The sequence below is a fragment of the Lonchura striata genome, chromosome 4 (genome assembly GCF_046129695.1).
Source record: "Lonchura striata isolate bLonStr1 chromosome 4, bLonStr1.mat, whole genome shotgun sequence".
Taxonomy (NCBI): domain Eukaryota; kingdom Metazoa; phylum Chordata; class Aves; order Passeriformes; family Estrildidae; genus Lonchura; species Lonchura striata.
The window spans coordinates 17,031,318-17,053,100 of NC_134606.1; the positions used below are offsets into that span (position 1 = coordinate 17,031,318).

The window sequence follows — 21,783 nt, forward strand, 5'->3', positions numbered from 1 at the left end:
ATTGAAATAAAAAATGATCTACAGAAAAAAATAGTTTTTAGAAAATCCCAACTTCTATTGCAAGAACATAATCATAGTACTATGGAAAGAAATATGTAGTGTATTTGCTTTCTTCATTGCACAGAGAGCATGACCACCTTAATTTGTTAGATATATCATTTTACATGATTAATTTCATACACCTAATGGACATTTGTGCATTTAAAGACATGATAATTCAAGGAAGATTAATGACTTCCCCAAAGCATACCCAGTCTGGAGTGCATTTTAATTATCATGAAACTACCACACACACAAATAACATGGGTTGCCCTCTGCTGTCATTGTAAAGCAATGTTTTGGAAACAAGATGTTTAGTAATTGGAAAAGATGTGCCGGAGGAAGCATACACATATCTGTCAGTATGAAAAATCAGAGTGCAATTCATGTCTTTACAGAAGGACAGGAAGTTCAGACATCCAACTTTTATCTACTTTTAGGCCTTAAACATCTCTCTGTGTCTTAACACATACACTAGGTTAGCAGAATTCTTTTTAAGAGCTTTCAAAAATTCAAAATTTCAAGAGATGGGTTGTCACATGAATATTTTCAGTTAGAATGTGTCCACTATTGAGTTTCTCTAGATCCCAGCTTTATGAGAGCTTGGCATTTTTTTCTGCTTTTACACCTTCCATGCACTCTTGAAAAGTGCAAGCTACTTAGGATGACAAGAGGATAAATTTATATTAAAGGAATACATTTAGGGTAAGAATATAGAGATTTACTCTTTTTTTGGTTTTTGGGTTTTTTTTTTTTTTTTTGCAAGCACTGGGAATTAACAACATGATTCAAGTGTATAATATTTATCAAATAGTAAAATGGATATTAAAAAAGATAACCAGAAAGCATTAAGTCAGGTGAAGGCTTATTATATTCTGTCAGTACACATTCCTATCAACCCCTGAATTCCTGAGTTTTAGTTCTGTGAAAAATTTGTGTTTTCAGTTTCTCTACATAACCATAAAAGAAAAATAAGCAAAACCTCAATTCTAACTTGTTTTTTTCTCCTTTCTCTTTTGCATAATGAGCCAAGAAGACCTTTAGCAAAAATCCTCTATATAATTTTTCAGGAACTATGGTTTCAGCTTAGAGAACTGTTTTGCAAAAAGACCACAACTGAAAAGAAAGCCACAGAAAATATGAATGACATTACTTTTCTTTTAAAATATACAGCTGGAGATAACACAGGGTTAGAACAATTTTTTAAATTACACTCTCTTAACCATTCTCAAGTACATTGCAAAGCAAGAATTTATGAAATCAATTATCATGGGATTAAAGTAATAAAACTATTATTAAGTTAATTTTTCCTCAGAAATGTACAACTGTGTAGTACAGTAGTAACACACTGTGAATCATTTGGTGTTAAATAATGCTTCATACTTCCTGCAGAGTAAAACTAGTCTTTATTGAAACAGGAATGAGGAGATTGTTCATAAACCAAGACTATAAAAGCTGTTCTCTCAGTGGGAAGTAATTTAATGTACTTTCGAAGAAGCTTCCTGGATATCTGAGTCCACTACACTTCACATCAAACCACATGATTTAGACATGTCTGGATTATTTTCCATGAAGAGACTGATCATACAACTTAAAAAAACATAAAAGAAACATTAAAAAGAAAAGGATTTTATGTTGAGGATAAATAGCACATAAAGAATCACTAGCACTTAAACTACATTTTCAAATGAAGGTGTCTAAACTGGATCACACAGATCAATATCTAGGAACTGAACTGAAACGTTTCCTCTGAGATCTGCCCCTAAAATACAGAGCATCTTTATTTGTAGTCCTGCATCGCCAAGCTTCTTTGTTTGAAACCAGCTGGTTTTCCAGTGTTCACTTATCATCCAATACAGTAAATAACTATACTTTCCTGGATATGGCAAGCACAGAAAATTCTAAACAGTTTAAATTTTTGGTGTCCTTATCTGCTCTCCTCCATCCCATGTTTGTTCTTGTTTTTATCCACTCTTAAAAGGCTGCTGACATCATCAGGTCCTTAACAAACCATGCTGTGATTAACGACTTAGTTCTAAGCCCTCCTTAAAAATGTGCATCCATTGCAATGCTATTGGGCATGGCTGACCTATCTGTACAGCACAAACACTCATGCTTAGTCATGCTGTTGCATGCAAATGTTATCTCATTTGCCACCTCCTCAACACTTGAGAAGACTGGAGAACCCACTCAGTTCTGCTTTTTATTCACATGGGCATTGCACCAAATCTCCTCCCTCTCCCTCCCATCAGAGATCCCGGATTGGGATGCCATGCAGAGTGCAGAAAGTATGAGCTGCCATAAATATTGATCTGCTGCTATTTGTTCCTTCTCAGCAGCAGAGAACTCAAAGTAAGATTGCTGCTCCCTGTGTTGCCAGCCTTTCTCTGGCCACTTCTGATGTGGTACAAAGAGAAACAGCCCTGAACTGTAAAGCCTTTAGGCAGAAAATCTAATTTTAAAAATTATAACCAATAGAATTGTTGCAACTACTGTATCTTGTTATACAAATAACACAAAATTGCACCATTTAATAAACTTCATAAGAGCAAGAATTTGCTACTCAGGATTTTACTTAATTATAATAGTTCAGATACTTCTATTCAAGCATTTGTCTATAAGATACAAGTTTTACCTGGCATGGATAAAAGAGATCTGAATAAAAGCTTTTAATGACATTATTTTCAGCAATTTAGTCTCCATTCAGAAAAAAGCTAGAAGCACAAATTCATGGTAATATATGGGCACACAATGAAGCATCCATTTATTGGTAATACACAGAAGTTCTCTGCTTCTATAAAAGCAGCCTACACTTTTGTGTTGGTTGCTATATTTGGAATGCTGCTTTGTGCACAGTATTCTGAGGAAGTTAACGTGATGGGCATATGTAAATCTCTGTTCTACACTACAGGCTCTGTATGTACTACAATGCATTAGACTTCTTTGACTGACAAAAAACCAGTAGAAAAGTTACAGTTTTCTGATCTACCAAAGGATCAGGGGCTGAACCCAATCCCAAAATGATTATTGCAAGTTAACTGATTTGGCTCCATTTAGTGACTTCAGCAACGAGGATGAAAGACTGCCCAGAGAAAGAACTGAAGTAATATAAAGCATATACTAATAATTGAAATATAACAGAGAAAAATGTATTCGCAGAGCATCATTATTGAAATATAGCAAGAAAAACCCTATATACAACATTAAACTAAGAAAAAATATTTCAAATTATTTAGAATTTATTTTAAATTTTAAATTAAAATTATTTCTACTTCTTATGTATGGAAAAATCAAATCCATAGGAAAATGCCAAACTTTAATAACAAAAAAGCACCTCATGCTGAAATTAAAAATGCATTTTTATTACAAATTTGTTGTATTAAAAAACTATTCACATGAGTAAGAGACTGAGAAATAAGCCCCGTATTTGAAATATCTCAAATAACCACCTAAGGCATTTTTTTGATTTTCAGCCTATGAAATATGGCAAATTCTTCTACCTGCACTTAGTTCACCATAAATTTAAATCTAAAATTATTTCCCATACATATTCCATTGCATATATGTATAAATGCATCCTATGTAATACATATCTTATAAATAAGTGCACACTTCTCTATACATATATACATATGAGCTCAAATACATTATTCATAACAAACAAAGAAGAAACTGCAAGGTTTGTATTAAGAAGAATAGGTAATATGAAGCATTTGTAACTGCAGATCGTGTATAAAAGTACAAAATAATGTACTCACTATGCTAGAGTCAAAATCTTACTGTAATTTATTTTAAAACAGATTTTTATTGTAATATGAGATGAAACTACCTCCTTTCTCAACAAGAAAATACATGCTATTCCTAGTAAAATACAAGAAGTCTTGGATACTAATGCAAAGCACCTTTCTATCTAGATCCAGGGTGACATTTTGGTTTAAAACGTCTCAACAGTTTGAAGCTTTTATCACTCACCATGTTCAAGTTTCAAACCTGGGTTTTGACAATGAGATTAAGAGATAGACATCTTGATGTCTGTCTCTCAATACTCATCATATGGCCTCACCACTTCAGCACTGGATGCTATTTTTTCAATCTACTCATTGTCACAACAACCCATGAGTTAACCAGTATAATATTTACCATTTTCTAGATTTTCTAAGGTTAAAAAGGAAAGAAATCACAGTGAGAGTTCCTGAATATCAATCCTGCTGTCTATTTATTTGTGATTATTTTAATTATATAATTGAAGTTGCTGACAATTGACACCTGTCTGACAGGGAAATAATAAAGAAACTTATAAACAATTTAAAATACAGAAGAAATATAGTGTGATGCTGATTGCAGATAGCTAACAGTCTCAGGATATTAATCCCAAGTATTCTTATAGAAAGGAACTAGCAGTAAGTATGTCAATGCAAGGTGTATCACTGCTTTACCACTTGTAGAAAGTGATACTTTCCCTAGGAGTGTTATTTCACATGAAGTGGGATGTTCTTCGGTTACTCTCTCAAAGGAAGAAATTCAGATAATTTCTTCATAAATATAAGTTTGTAAGACAAATGTTAATGTACACACTTTGCCTTAGCTCAAATTTCATCATGACGTATTATGACCCAGAATTATTGTCTTTAATGAGAAACAAAATATTTACAATACAAGAAGGATATAGATCAAACTGCTAGAACACAGGTTAAACATTATGGTGATATTTTTCAGATATATCTAGGCTGAAACTAGCATCTCTGTCACTACAACCATCTGAAGAATCACAGCTTAGTAAGGAAGTCCCATTAGATCACACAGAAATACAAGATTCGGTTTCAAGCAGGGAATGCTGCATTTCCTCTCCTTGCTCAGGAGTATATGCTCAAATGTCGATTGACATATGACATAGAGAAATCTAATTTTCTGAAACTCACAAGCGTAATTATTTTCCTAACTTTTGTATTTTATTAAAAAATAATTGAGACCCTCCTTACCTTGCTACTTATTCATTTGGTTGTTGACCACTAAGCAAACTAGACTCTCTCTGCCCTTTCTTCTCAACTATATTTTCTAAAATTTCTCTAATTCCACTCTGCCACTTCAAATCCAGAAGTTTTAGCTGCAAGGAACAAGCCCCCTTCAGGAGCATCACAAAACAGTCACTAAACTGTTGCACTTCATTTTGGTTTGACTCATTTCACTGATCACTAACCTTCTAATTTATGAAAACTGTCTAAATCCTTGTTGTTTAAACAAGGATTTGTTTCATATAACGTAACTTGTTCTTTCTTGAGTGATTAGTGGAAGACTAAAAGTGTTCTCAAAATAAGGGTAGATATCTATCAGAAACAGTCAAGATCTCTTCATCTATATATATTCAAAAGTTGGTCAAATGCACATATGGAATCTATCAATCTACTTACACACAAGTATAATCAATCTGAACTGTATCCTACCCTTTTAACATGAAAATATGTATTATTTATCAGTAGCATAATTTAGAGACATTGATCAGTAATGCCTTTTTTTTTAAGAAACATTAAAATTACCTATTTGTACTGATGTCAGACCTTCCACGTTGTAACGGTTTTCTTGAGGTACCTTATCTGTTAAAATTTACTTACTGTTAAAATTTGGTACACAAAGTCTTCATTTTAGATTATTCCTCTTTCTTCATTAAATGTACACAAATGCATACACACATGCAATCAAACTACTATTGGCCTATTTCTAAAAGTTCACCAACTAGATTTTGGAAGGACATATTTCACTTCTATAAACAGAATGGTCTCATTTCTGCTTCTTCATACTGCTCTAGTAACATGAAGCAGACATACAGATAAGACTGCAAAATGAGCTTTATGGCTGCTTTTGCAGTTTTTCCCCAAAGTAATTCTGTAAGTATATTTATTATGAGCTAAAATGCCTACAAGACAATAAAAATGTAGCATAATATCTCCAAATTATGCTATTATTTTTGTATTAAATGGAACAGATTCAGTTGCTTTGCAAATGTCAATGTTCCAAATAGATCTACACATAATCAGATACATATATCCCTACAAAATCACCGAGTATTTCACATATCTCATTAATATAAAAGGCCAAAGAATTCTCATCAAAAAATGCATCAAAAATTGAGCAAATAATTTAAGATTCCAAAGACCAAAAATGACTGCATTATTTCCAATCAGTAATTATTATGGAATATTTTTTTCATTCAGTCATTCCATCATATTGTATTAAATCTTGTTCTGTAGATTTTTAGGCAATGATTATTCATGTCTGCAAATATCCTATTCCAACAGCAAGGCCTCCTAGATTCTCAGCACCACAGTACATTGGGGAATAGGCAATGCTTTTCTCTCCACACCTATACTCAGATGACAAGTGTAGTCATTTTTCAGAAACATATTTTGTCATACCAAATTTTTGTCATCTTAAAAGGAATTACTTTAACCACAGCTACATTTTAAAAGCAGCCTGGGCACAGAGCAGTGGCAGAGTGCACAGGGAAAATGCTCAATCCAGGCATTCTGTAGGGAGTTCCTGGTATCCATATTCGGAGATGCAAGGAGGTTAGATGCAGAATTTGCTGCAGGTGTCAAATATATGTTACCAACCCTTTTTTTTTGGTGACTGTATTTATATTCTGTGAGAAAACACTTCCTTTCCTTTCAAAATACGTGGATTTTGGCCAGAAACAGCCAAGAAATATCCTGATAAATAACCTCCTTCAAATGAATACTCAGAATTATAGAAACTTCAAATGATGCTCAAAATAAACTCTACCTTTGCACAGATGAATACAAGGGGAAATTTTCTACCTGCACATAGTCAATCTAAAATGACTATTAGTATGAATACTTTCTTGAAAAAAAAAAAATCAAGACTAAAAAGCAGAAGATCTAATGATTGCAGGGAAGGGTTCTCCCCGAACAGTGTGGTCAAAAGGAGCCTTACCAAGTTAGAAGGCAAATATCCTGTATGATCCTGAACCATGTGAACTCCCACATGAAGAGATAGGACATATATTATCCTTACAGAAACATTCCTGGTAATATTTTTAACAGCTCTAACATATTTCTCACCATTTCTCACACAGCATCTATTTTTTAATTCAGACTGATGTGGATCTGAAGTGACCTACTCCACAAGGATTTAGTTGATCTGGATGTTAGAAGACATCCATGGAAATCAGTTGATTAAAAGACCTTCATAAACCAACAGGTCCTCCCTCAAAATTTTTACATAAATTGTCCCATTTTATCCCTGATAAAAGTTTGATTTCTCTAATTTTGACATGAGAGAATGATTTTTGTTGTTCTTTACCAAGTACATTACTTCACACTTTTATGTAATTTTCACATCATATGATTTAGTCCAGGTAGAAAAACTGCTAAACTAAAAGGAAAGCAAAACAAAGTAAAAATTTCACTTTCAATATAATAATGTTAATGTTAATCACGACATTGCTTTCCAAACATAACCATTCTCCCATTCCTGGAGAAGTCTACTCTTTGAGGATAGGTGAAGAGTAAATCGAACATCATCTACAGCAACATCGTTGCTGGGTGTGGTTGACTAGTAAATTTGGGGGTTTCCTTCGTGTCTTTGGTGTTGGTGATGGTTTATTTAGGGGGGCTGCTGGTGGTGTTTGTTTATTCAGTTTCACTAGCAGCAGACCCCTATCCTGAGTCATAGGCAGATTGGGGGGTTGTTGGGCATGGTTTTGGGATGGTTTAGTTATTGTGGTTGGACTACTACCCTGGACTGGGTATTAAAATGGTACCAAGTTTCAGTAAGTTTCACAGCTTGTCTTGCATCCAACATAAGCATAGAGAAACGTATCTATATAAGTCAGCACATTGAAATTCACACCTCAGTTTTTACATCTATTTGGATCCAGGTTGGATTTAAAGCAGCAACTGAATGCAGTTTGACATTTAGATTTCTGAAGTAACTCTTCTCCTCTGTACAATCTATTGATACTTCTACAGACTGACTCTCCTTTAGAGACCTTGAATCCAGAATTTCTGTCAAGGTTTACAAGGAGGGTTGGGTTACTCAGAATAAAGTAGTTCTTTCAATTCTGCATTGTCTGGAGATGAAAAAAAGACAAGTAGGAGGTGGTCATTTCACCACGTGTTAACTGGACATCTTTCTGAGAAGAGGTGTTATAAGCTGCTGCTGAGAAAAGGGAATGGGGCAGGTACTGCTGCATGGCATATTTTTGCCTTTCTGTTTATTGTGGAATTATGCTACACTGCACCCCTTTTGGCTGAGAGAAATTATACAGGAGAGGGAGCAGCATAGGAGATGCTGTTGGGAGCTGGACTTGTAACACAGCTTTCAGTGGATGGAGAGGACATTCAAATTAGAGTAATTCATGTCAGCCACATGCAGAGAAGGAGAAAACTCCCATGGTTTTTGGTGTCTTTTTCTTAGAAAATATGATGCCATAGAGAATTTCTCAGCAGAATGTCTTTCCCCATATCATAAGAGTGAATGTCATACTGCACTTGAGACAATATTTAAACCTTACTGGTTTTGCTAAGCTGTAAGGGTAACTGACAACATGTTAACACAGAGAGTTGCAGACAGACCAAACATCTCTGTGCTTTTAAGTATCTGAACTATGAAAGAGGCCACATTTTAGAAGTTTGTGTGACAGAACAGATAAATTCTCTAACATGACTTTTGGACTGGAGGTGACTTCTGTCAATCCAGATTAGGTTAGATAGAAAACAAGACCTTTCTGTACCTGCATAGAGCAGATATATCCTAAGGCAGAAAACTACCTCTATTAAAAACTACCTCTATTTACCCCCTGTACCAATTTCTAATTTGCAGCTAAAGCAATAAATTACTTACTCACAAAGCTGACTTTGCAGCCAAATATGTTCATTGATAACAGTAAGTGAACTGGCCTTTTATTTGAATCACAGTAGGAGAAATTAAGGATCAAATATTTTAACCTACCCTTGATATCCTACTGAGTTTAAAGACATATAGACACCAGTGAGTCCTACTAACCAAAAGGCACAGAGTTCATAGGACATTCACATACCAAACATGACATTTGTATCTGAAAAAGCACTTGAAAGATAACAACAAGCTCTGGAGACTGTTAGAGATTAATGAATAAGAAAGGAATAAGGGAGTCTAAAATAGATTGCAACAATGGCTGATTCTATTCACAAGTAAAAGAAAAACATTTCTATAAGAGATGTTATTAATTCAAGATACAATCAGTGCATGATGTAGGAAAAGGAATAGAGTGTGTCCTTTCAAAGACTTTGATTTATGCAGTTCCCTGATTTTTAAAAAGTTTCCCACACATGTTTAGAAAATCTCTCTGCATAGCTACTACTTGACAGCTGTTCTGGACACAGAAATGCAAAGTGAATCCTTCATTTTGCCTTCTCTCCCCTCCAGGTTTCTGGTGGATGAATTCCTTCTAAGCCTGGCTCGATTGCTTCAGTTTGATCTCCCTCCTCTCCTCCCCTTCCAGCTTGAGTAACAAACAGAAATCTTTGGAGTGAAGATGCTCAGCAGAAAAAGCTCCAGGCAAGGAAGTTGGAGGGAAGATAATGGTTAGTGTCAAACCACTCTCAAAGTAATGGAAGGAGAGGGAAAGGGGAGTTTCAATCTCTCCTTGTAAAAGTTGTATTGATTCAATTTTGTCCTTTTAACTGAAAAAGCTGGCTGCCTCCAGTGAAGTCAGCTTTATCTTCATTCTGGTCTGTTTTCTACTTATTGGAAAGTAGAGAATGGATGAATCAGAATAATATAGTCCCTAGTTTGGACTATACAGGATAAAATCAGGTTTCTCTCTGTCCTGCCAATTGTTGGACACCGTAATGATATAGGTTAGGCTCGATAATGTCAAAGGTCTTTTCCAACCTAGTTAATACTATGATTCAGTTTATTCAGTAAAACTAAGCAGATTGACTGTTTTCTCATGGAGATGAGGACAAGTCAGGCTCTTCTTCACCATAACTGTACTAAAATCAGTGGAGTTCTAGCAAGTTAGCAACTAAGGATTTGTCCTTTATCTGTCTTCTCTGCCCTGTAATAGTGAACATCAGGCATGCTGTTATTTCTTTCAGTGATATTTGCAGTATAAGTCAATGCATCAGGGATGTTAAGACAACAATGTTAAGGAATCAGCCTAATTATGAGAAGAGATTTGTTTCAGTATATGACCCATGACCTGTCTGCATGTGGTAGACTGGGAGGACTCATCACTTATTTTGGTGTCCAGATCAATGCTGGCAGTTTCAATGTGCTCCTCCTTGGATATGAACAGAAAATCTTTCCTTGCATTCAGTAGGTGAACAAAAAAATCACTAGTTCTGAGTACACTATAAAAAATATTCCTTAAGCATTTGGGGCAGAATTCTTGTTTAACGTAGTGGTGGTACCCAAACATGGAACAGTTGATTAGCACATATCAGCCCCAGCAGAACTGGAAATCCCTCAAGTCACCAGAATTACTCACACTGCAATTACAAATAAATCAACTATACCTTACAAAGTTTAATCTTTTAACATTTAGGGATTGGTTTATGTTGCTAGGTACTTTTGAGTGAAATTATTATCATGTGAGGAAATGCCATGACACTAATGGTGGGTGCATTAGAATAAAAAAGGTGTGCTTCAATTGATAGATCATCTTGAACTTATTATTATTATTATTAAAATCAGTGTAATTTGTACCAGGAGGATTTTTTAAAGTGATTTAATAGAGCTGATATGTAATCACATAAAACCTTTTCATACAAACTTAATGGCAATGCCAGTGAGAAATCAGGAGAAGGCTCTAACTCTACATATGCTAAAAAAAGTAATATTGTATTTCAAACTTTTTTCCCTATTTGTTACCATATGTAATAAAGCTTAAGTTAATCCATAACCACAATGATTTTTTTTTACATGTCACAAATTTTACACATCCAAAGTATTAAAAACCTCAAAAGTGAGCACTGCTATGAGGGGTAAATTACCCATTGTTTAGAATTCAGAAAGTAATTCTATAACCAATATGTAATATTGTAACAAAACAAATATATATTCTCACCACATACAGTTTGAAAGATGATTCATTTCAGTAGTTCAGTAACTATATAAGTGCTAAAGATTTCAAATTTTATCAGCATTCTGAGCAATTTTATGAGGTGATTATGTGACTCTACATCCATCAAAGATCCTATTCTATGATGATAAGTTAATGTCTCAGAGAACTGGAGTGCTCCCTTTGGCTGTGTGATTTTGACTGAAAGCAGTTACCCAGCAAAAAGGATTGGTTTGGACTGACATGAGCAAACATAATGACAAAAGCAAGTATTTTTTGAGCAAAGGCTTCAGTGACTGAGTAGATAATTTTGCGGAAAACTTGAAAAGTTGACAGCAAAAAAAATCTCAGTTATAACTGACCTGAAATAGCTTCTTTCTATAAAATGTGAAAAAACCCTCATTTTTTATAGAAATAAAAGTCCTAAAAATTAATGTGAAGCCCTCTTTGGAAGTAGATGAAATGATATGACCCATAAAGTAGAGAGCAGACAAGATTCTGAGCAAGCAACAGGAATTTTAAAACATATATTAATGATATATATTTTAAATGCACACATTTAATGTTGGCATCGACGCCTGTTTTTAAAAGATGTACAGCAGGCTTGATCCTAAAGCTCATCCTGTAATAATAGTGTATTGCATTTATCTGTGAAACAGACTTTTAAAACACAGATACTTATACAGAAGAAAACTCTAATTGCATCATAAATCAGAAGAGCAAAGCATTTTTTAAACATAAACTGAACTAAAATCTATCAAGTTCAGTAGCACTGAGCAGCTTTCAAAGGCAACTGACAGGTGTTTTGTTCACAATCTTAATATTTTTTTAATTAACATCCTCTCACAGTTGTAAATTCATTGTAAAATAAAAATATTGTGTTAGAATCTACTTCTGTTTTCAATAAGAAAGCAAAAGCAACAGAAGCAAACCAGGGTTTTTAGTCTGTTACTTTCACTTTTTTTCATTTCACAGCTCTTATAGCTGATGCTCTCTATTTTAACAGATCAGACACCAAACCTACAAACAGCACAAACTGAGTGACCACTTTACCTTCTGAAAAATCAATCAGTCCCAGCAAATGAAGCAGCTTCAGAGATGCAAATATAATCACAACAATACCCACTGTTTGCAGTCCCTCCGACTCCCACTCGAGAGTCAACATTCTTCCAACAGGCAAATCATTCCAGTCTTCACACCGGTTTGCAATCAGGGAGAAATTAGAGGATTTTACCAAGAGTTTGCTTTGAAGAAATTTGCAGTAGTGCAAAGCACCACTACACCAAGCAGTGGCAGCTCAGCAGCCACGCTAGCTGAGATAAAATATTAGCTCAAGCCCAGCATCTCGTGCTGCTCCGAGCATTCGCTTTCATCAGTAGCGAGTCCCGCTAGAAGGCTGAGGTGGACCACGAAGCTCTGGGGATGACATTGTATCCGTGGAGCTGCTGGGGGAACATCTGTGTCGAGCAGAGACTTGGCTGTGTCAGTGCCAAGAAAAGCCCTCAGAAACTTGCACCAGGGACACCGCTAGCAGCACTCAGTGCTCCAGCGCTGCAACCCTGCCCAGCTCCGCAGCCCTTCCCCAGCTCCTCTCCAGCGTTTGTGTCAAGTTTGAGAAGCGACAGTTTGCTAAAGACACACATCTGTTTTCACCTGCTAAATGCTGCATGTCAGAAAAATACCGCCCTCTGCATTAGAAAGAACAATGATCAGAGAAACGCTGCCCCTTCCTCCTCTAAAGCACCACCAGAGTCTAATTAAATCTTCACTGAAAGTGAGAACAGAAATTAAAGAAATACACATTAGCATGATCAGTGCCGCCAGCTAGCAAAATATTGTGCTGTCAAGGAGACATGAACTGCTCAAACTCCTGATCCATGGCCAGGAGGAATGTATTCTTTATTGATTAAGAAACAAAACAGCGCTTTTCTGCCTCCGCACTAAAAGTGCTGAACCCCAAACTCTGATATGCATTAATGGGTATTAATCTTCCTGGGAAGATCTTACCCAGGCTACACATCAGGGGAAAAGAATCCCAGCTGATTTATTAGAAAGTTTGTATAAAACTAATAAACACAATTATTTGTATAAAACTGTGTTTATTAATGTGATTACCAAAAGGATACCCAGTGTGAAGGATATGCTCTGAAGAATATTTTTACAGCACATGTATAACCAACACAAGGTTATGCCTAAATTCTTACCCTTGTGCACATCCTAAAAATTTAAATAAATCCTGTCCATTGCTATACAAAGCACAACAATAAGGTGAAGGGAAGCCTCAGAAAAAATATTTTAGACATTTTTATAATTAAAATGTATTTTCTAGCACTAAGAAAAACACATAAATTATGTCCAGTATTAACTACTCTGGTTGCTAAACTCTTCCGACTAGAAAAAATTTTTGCTATCAAGAAGTTCAGGTATTTCTATTTTTGTTTAAAAAGCCATTATAATTTTAAATTAGTGTAGCAAGTTGAAACATTAACAATGCATTGTTTATGGGCTACTACGTAGAGAAAGAAAATGTAATATATAATTTATTATCAGTTTTTTCTGCTTTTCTTTGAAGGCTGCACACACTGAAGAACAGAACTCTAGAATCTATATATTTTTATTAATTCAAAAATGCATGTGTGTGCTTCAGTTAGTTTTAGGTTAGATCTAGTCAATATATAATCAAGAATATTCTTTGATTTTACACTTCTGGGTATTTAATACTAGAATGTTGTGAATTCTGCATTATTTATATATGCTCTCAGTCTGAGTGTCAGTTCACTTTCCCATTAACCTGTAAAGATAAAACAGTGTCATAAGAAAAATGCACAGTAAAAATAAATCAAAACAAATACACTATCCCACATTTGCACCTTCCAAATATGTCATTATTTTACCTCATATTCCATATTAATGATTCAATACATTTTCCTGTTAAGTTCTCCTCTTAAAAGAAAAGTAACATTTTGTTTCCCCCCGTAGAATTCTTAGGTACTCCATATAATCTCCTTTTAAGTCTCTGACATGTCAATCTTGACCTCATTCTCATCTCTGGCTTCTGTTTTTTACTTGAGGTGATTCCTACTTAGGCTTTTTTTTTTTTTTTTTTTTCAAATTTGTGTTCTTTTTCTTCAATTACAAAGCATGAACAAATGTTTACAATATTGCAGGAACAATAATCCTAATATAATGCCACACACACTACAGCAGTGAAAGATGCCTTATTTATGTCTAATAAATGGTCTCATGGAAATTATTAAAATGGAGAAATCAGTCAGTCCACATTCTCCTTTCAAGCAGTAGGTTCAGTCTACCTTGTGTTCTTGAGCTGAAGTGGTTCAGGAGCAGAGGCCCTTCTGCTCTACCACTGAAGGTGCCAACCCACTGACAAGTGAAAGCCACCCAGCAAGAAGAGGTCCCAGACACAGCCAAGGTTTTGTTTTCTGCCTTCACAGAAGAAGAAAGGCCTGGACCTCTTAAAGAAGATGACAGGGAGAAAAAAATAAGAATTTGATGAGTTTTAGGGGCCAATTCTACCTACACAGCAAATGAGTTACAGAAGAATGTTTAAATTAAAAAAAAAAAAAAAAAGCTGAGAACATCCACTTTAATTAATGTAACTGATTACTGACTTCAGAGAATACCTCCTTAAAAAAAGAAATAGACTTTTCCTGTTGTTTCTCATGATAGTTCTCCAAGTTGGGGGAACCATATACTGAATTCATGAGTCTCCAAGCTTTAACCCTAGAAAGTAAAGCAGCAAGGATAAGAACAATACAGAAAGAAGGAAGTGATACATGAAATCTTTCCTGCAATATGGCATGCAACAGATTAAAACATCAATATTACTTAAAGATGTGAATTCTTCAGGAAGTTCAATTAAAAAATTCTATGCCCCAAAACATTTGAAAATTTAATCAATCTTGAATAAGGAGACAACAACATGCTGTTATATGTACAGCAAATCTTTGCATGCTTACCCTTCTAAATTCAAACTCCATTGCAATTTCTCTCACACTTCTTATTTTTTTCAATAATTTGAAAACAAATACTTGTCTGACACATTCTTATGTGGTGCCTGTATTGACTGTACAAACAAATTTTGAAAGTTGTTGAAAGAAGAAGAATTTTTCCATAACATACCCCTCCCAGATACAAAATGAAAGACCATTTTTTACATAAAATTGAAAAAAAAAATGAAGCCAGGGGATGACATCTTATCCAAGCACTGCTCTAGCTTGTTCTCTTTCCCTGAATCCAGCTTTCATTTTTGACTTTGCAAGTCATTCTGGTGGTGTTTGAGCAATACATTTAAGCTTGGAGAAACTTCCTTGTGATTCTTCGTTAGGTTGCACAGAGGGGAAAAATAAAAGTACTAGAATTTGTCATGAAGTTATCCCATCTAAACATTGCACTTTCTACTGTCCTTAAATTCTTCTCTATTCAGATTTGAAGCAGACAAGGAAGGAGATGCAGTGGGGTAGCCCTGTATGTTAGAGGGTCTTGATCATCTAGAGTGCAATGATGGTGACAACAGGGTGGAGTGTTTCTGGGTGAGAATCAGGGGAAAGGCCAGGAGGGCAGATACCATGGTGGGAGCCTGTACAGACCACCCTATCAGGATGAAGAGGCACAGAAAATGTTCTGTAAGCAGCTGGGAGAAGTATGACTGCTAGTCCTTGCTCTCATGGAGGACCTTAACTTGCCAAACGTCTCCTGGAAATCCAACACGGCAGCGAGCCGACAGTCTGGAAGGCTCTTGGTGTGTGGCAGGTAACTGCCCACCACAGCTGGTGAGGAAGCTGAGGAGGGGAGATGTCCCACTGCACCTGCTGAGTAATGGGGTGCTTATAGGCCATCTCAGGGACGTCAGTTGTGAAATAGAAATCCTCATAAAACAATTTCAAAAATTGTGAAATTGTGAAATTCTCAGAAAACTCTGGAGGGACCTCAGCAGAAAGGCCATCTTGGACTTCTGGACAGACACTGGCTTGACAAGGTAGAGAAAATCCTGTTCAGGCAGTCCTAAAGGGTGAAGGAGTGCAGGGAGGCTGGAAGTGCCCTAAGGAAGCAATATTACAGTCACGGGAGTAGGCTGCTCCCTATGTGCTAAAAGATGAGCTGAGGGGAAGACAATTGGCCTGGTTGAGCAGAGAGCTTCAGCTGGAACTCAGGACCTCTGCATAAAACAAGTACAAATTTCTCTCTCCTAATTAAATATTCAAGAGGCACCTGTGCTAAAATGCTGTAGGAGATATACAATAACTGGAAGCACAGACCCCAAGTGAGTTTTGAGCTGGACACAGTAGATATGTCTATACTAGTGGCATCTACAAGAATGATCTGCTTCTGGAGTCCCAACATTTTCTCACAAACAATCCCAACTAATTACTGGCTACTCTAACCATTTTAAATAAAATCTTTTTTGTGTGAAATGCAAGTAATATAAAAAAGGACACCTTAAATAAGACAGTGTGCTATGCACTAAGTACATTTTGTAACTGATTGCTATATCCTTGTAGAATACCATCAATTTTCCCTAAGAAAAAACACTCAGAAATATTATTTGTAAAGCTAAGCTATAGAAGATTAAATTTCATTAATTTCAAAGTTGGCTAAGAACAGAGAAAGTCTGCCATTTAAAAACACACAAGTCCATCTAATTTAACACATCAAAAGAAGTAGCAAATGCTTAAAAATAACAGGATGATAAGAATTGTACAACTAAGGGATAAAAAAAATTTAAATACTAAAAATATGTAAATAACACCTAAATAAGAATTCAATTACTAGCATATAAGGATATAAAATTTCCCTACAACTTAATATGGTTATCTAGTCCTTTCAAAATTATCTGGTATTATCACATTCCTTTTATACTAATCCCAGTCAGCAACTTGTTTTGGATCATATCTGTCATTGTAATTAGCACAGTAAAATGACATGTATTTTCTTTTAATTCCCTTAATTCTCTTCTTCAATTCTCTTCAATAACTTTTTTCTCCATGTTTAGACGAAATTTTTACTGGAAATTATAAACTCATCTTTTCAAATTTCTTTTGGCTCTTATAGACAACCTACCTGATCCCTAATACATTGAAGTGTTAATGTATTTTCACTATATTTTCTTTTTAACATCTGCTTGTAAACAGTATCAGTCTTTTCAGACTTCTCTCTCTATACTGAGAATGATTTTAATTTCTGTGCAGACTTTCCGGATTTGTAGTTGTCTAATGTACAGTGGGGCTGACCAAAACTGAACCATTTTCAAGGTAAGGATGTATTACTATTCATTAATTGATGAATTTTTCTGCCTTCCTAGGTGTTAAAATCTGCACAGTGTTACAATTAATGTGTGTGTGTGTGTGTGTGTGTGTGTGTTAATTGGCTGGGAATAACAGCTCATTAGACTCTATTCAGTATTTTCCCACAACGTATCTGAAAAGGGAAACTGCGGATGAGATAGAAATAGAAACAAAATTTGGAAGTATTAATTAGCTGCCCTTCTTTCTGTACTCTCTTCTTCCAGAGGGACATGTTAGATAGCCAGAAGAGAATGAAATGGTCAAATAAACAGAGAAAGGGCACCTAGAAACAAGTCAGATAAACGGCATATCTTAAGCTTCTTGTTTATGCCAAATCTGAGTTTATTATGAAGGTTATCTGGCGGATAATTAACTTAATTCTCCTATTAGTTAGCCCGTGAGAAATTTACTCACAGGCAATACACTGCAGTTTTCTACAGAGAAAATTTTCTATCTTTGATCTGAAGAAGAAAACTATGTCTACTATAAAGCATTGCAAGAACCAGGAGAAGAAATTAATTTACATATATCTTTTCAAGCATTAGTCTCAGGGTAAAATAATTTAGCATGTAACACCTCTTTTGTAGGCTGCTACAGCTAATCACAGAACATCATGTAACTTTCATAAAATGTTTAGAAAAATGATGCAAATGTATGGAATCACATTGTTCATCTCACCAATGCTGCACCTGTTCAAAAGCCCAATATTGCACTAGCAGATTACTTTTCAAGACAGAATTGCAGGGAAATATTTGCTAGCTAGGAGAGCAAGGTAGAGTGTAATTATGCAAGATTAAATTTGTCAGGCTTCATATATCATCTTTAATATTTACACTAAGTGCCCTAGATTTTTAATGACTGTAAGTGAATAGAGGCTGAGAAAGGAAAAATTCAACATCTGTACAGGCAAGATAAATTTCACTAGTTTGTAATCAAGGAAAAAAATATGATCTCCAAGCTTCTAAAGGTTTGGTCTCTGAAATAAACTACACTAATATAATATTGTAGTTATAGCTGTATAAAGGTTCTAGGCTATGGCATGGGATTTAATTTCTTTTTTCCACTCTTCATTTTCACCTTATGACTCTCACTTGCTTCTAAGCTTTTGTTCTTGCTTTGATCTATATCAAAGGACTGCTGCCATTACTGATCTGAAAACAGGAGCTGAAAGGAATCCCACACGAAAACCACTGCCAAGTCCCAGCACAAAATAACACAGGTGGATTTATTTGTCAAAAAATATAATTGATACAGCATGTTATACAAATATGTATTAAATACTTAGTGTACAAGTGATTTGTAAATTAAATGGAATGTCCATGGGAAGAACAGTAGCATTTTAATTTATTAAGCTTTAGCAAAGGATTACAGAGCAGCTATATGTTTCCTAAACAAGGTTAAATTAAATTTAGTAATAGTTTAGTAATCAAATTCTGGTTTGTTTTATTGCAAAGCCCACTGGCTTGTTTGACAAATGAAATTACCTCTAAATTATGAAACTGTCTTCAACCTTCAGACCTGGGTTTTTTTTGTATTAAATCATAACTGCTGCAGCAGGAATGGCCACTACCAAATTTCTAAGCACAAATGTGTATCTACACAGGAGAAGTGCAGTATAATGGAAATACTAAGGGCCAATCACACCCAACTACTTTGTTACCTCTAGAGACCCACCTTCCTCTGAGATATGCTTTTCCTGCTTATAAGAAAACACAGGTTTTTTTGCCTGTACACCCTTGTCTTCTTCAGTCTTTTCACACTTGGGACAAACATGGTAATGTCTGACTTGCTGAGTTTCTTCTTTCACTAGTACTTTTGTAATTATACATTGAAGCAAGAGGACACCATTATCAATTACTTCATTCATGTAAATAATAAACTACTGGGAGGCAAATAGATCAAGCTCGTAGAAATGACAGAACAGAGTAGCAGCATTCACAGCTTCCTATTCAGTCATTTTCTGTTATCCAAATAATGACTATCCACTGACATGTGCCCATATATATAGGAAGCTATGTATGTATGGATACAGAGATATAAATGCATGTAAAATCCACAATGAAAGGTAAAGGAGTTTTTATTGTCTTTTTTATTCCCTCTTTTTAATTTTCTGTTCTTTTTATTTTCATTCAGAGCTTTCACTCTGACACTCTCAGGGGGCTTCTTAAGCCTTTTAAGTCTGTCATTAAAAGTGTAAGTACTAACAGTCCAGGAATTTTAAAGCTTTTGTGACTGGACTCCCATTATTTCACAAAAGAGAGAGAGTAAAAAAAAAAAAAAAAATACTTATAGGGAAGGGGTTGAAAGAAATGGCATAACATAATGATTTTCAGTACCTAACACAGTGGCTAACAGCCCTATTCCGATGCAAGAACCTACAATGATATTTGAGGAGCCACAGAATACAAAGGAAATTTTTCTGCTACAGCAATTTTGCTGTTCTGGCAAAATGGAAAGTAGCTTTAGGATAAAACCAAACCCTGAAAGGAGCAATGAGCTTACAATGACTTATCACTTAAGTAAGTTAAAGGAAGATTGCAGATATTCCCTGAGGAATCATTACAATGCCCAACTAAGCACAGCAGCATAAGACTCCTGTAGATGCTGAAATGAGGGAAGCAACAAAATACAGAAACACACAATCTTGAACCTTCAACAAAACTTCAGACACCACTTTTGATTGTGTTATACTGCTGCAGGGACCAAATTTTTCTTTAGTAGCTTTGCAGGGTTTACCACACCTTCTATAAAATCCATGATTATAGCTTAGATAGGCTATAGGTACAGCAAATTTGTGGGTCAAATGAGAAGTTAATTTCCATATGCTTCTTGACATGCACATGGTGATATCCAAATCCCATAAATGAGATGCCTTTGTGTCTTCCTCCTGATAAACAAACATGATTTGGAATTGGCTGGATTTCTAATCCATTCTCTGCCATTTTTAAGATGAAGAATATTTTTACTGTCATTAATACTTCAGGAATCATTTGTCCCCAGTAATCATTTGCACACCAGGCTACAAATTTTAATTCCCATAAGCTGCTCAGAAGCAATTTCCATAGCTTCTAAACATGTTGCTCTTTTCTGAACTCATTCTAATTAGGCAAAATAGTTATATAGAAAAAAATGAGTAAGTAGTTTTTAGGTATTCAATTAGTGATAAACAATATTCTATAATGACAGGCCAACCATAGCCTTAGCATTTCATTAGAAACCTCTACTCATGAAAATAATATGAATAGTTTAAAAACATTATGTCTTGTTTGTCCCTCAAAAAACAAATAAACGTGAGCATCCCTTCACTTTCAGGAGGTACCCCCAGGAATGTGCCCAGACCTCAGCCCACTCCCACACTGCAGCTGGTGTTTGTTTTGGCTAATGTCCATTTACAAACTTATTCTTTGCTAATAGGACAGTGACATATGCTGTCTTTCACTGAAACACACTGAGAATAATTAGGCTGCTCTGAGGCTGCTTGAACAGGTCTGAGAATTTGCTGCCCTGTCCCTAGCATGCTGTCACTTCTGCGCTTGCTTTGGTGATTATCTGATACTATACGAGCTGTCAAGGATAATCTTAAATGAGACAAATACAAATCAACCAAAAAAAAGCCCCAAAAAAATCAGAGCTCTTGTCCTCAAAATACCTTGCAAGCAGTGCTCATTTTACTTTTGAGTACTTATCTCACGGTTGTAGCAAAGCTACAACCAAGACTGGCAATGCTGTGCAGGCTCAGGACGAAAGCCAGACTCTAATGGTGAAAGACCAAGAAAGTTGGAAATGAATCCTGGGTGGGTTTTAAGTGTCATAATCAGCACAAAGATATTACCAGGAGTAATCTAAACTTGCTGTCACACCAGATGAGTGCAGAGAGGCCCAGCAGCCAAGCAGGAGCAGCATTTCCTACAGTGGGGGACTCGGTGAGATGCACAGCCCCTGAGCTCACGTGCAGCAGCAAAACAACACAGTCCAGTCCAACTCGGCATGCTTAATGTGGTTTATGATGAAGTCTGATTTACACTTCTTAACATAAGTATACAGGATATGCTCACAGACTTAGTACCTCTGAAAGACATTCCTTAGATTTTCTGATCTGGATCCCAGCTGAAGGAATAAGTTAATGTTATATGGTGTTCAGCCAACTGGCAAATACCCTTGGTGAATTACACTATCTAACTCACCAAAACAGATACATGAGGTATCTGCTCTGAGTCACAAACCTCCAGAACGCACTGGCTGTCTGGCTCCCTCACTGCCAGAAGTTTGTTTTCTTTCACTTTTAATTGTTTGGGGGAAAGGGAATGCAACTGCAATAAAGGTTAAGCAACACTTGCTGCCTTATTTGTTGAATTGAGTTTCTCTTTTAGCAGAGTGAGG

General features: G+C 35.6%; 1 protein-coding gene across 9 annotated transcripts in view; it reads right to left on the bottom strand.

Annotated features, from left to right (window-relative positions):
• Nucleotides 1-21,783, bottom strand: part of KCNIP4 (potassium voltage-gated channel interacting protein 4) — a 384,367-nt gene that overhangs the window by 80,225 nt on the left and 282,359 nt on the right. Inside the window, exon 1 of one of the 9 annotated variants that reach the window (XM_021554437.3) lies at nucleotides 12,155-12,769. The exons of 7 other annotated variants lie outside the window; for them this stretch is intronic. In XM_021554437.3, coding sequence (XP_021410112.1) covers nucleotides 12,155-12,266 — 112 coding nt within the window. In that variant the 5' untranslated portion in view covers nucleotides 12,267-12,769. Of the gene's footprint in view, nucleotides 1-12,154; nucleotides 12,770-21,783 lie in introns of those variants that run through there. One more of the 9 variants, XM_021554442.3, reaches the window with a different exon arrangement.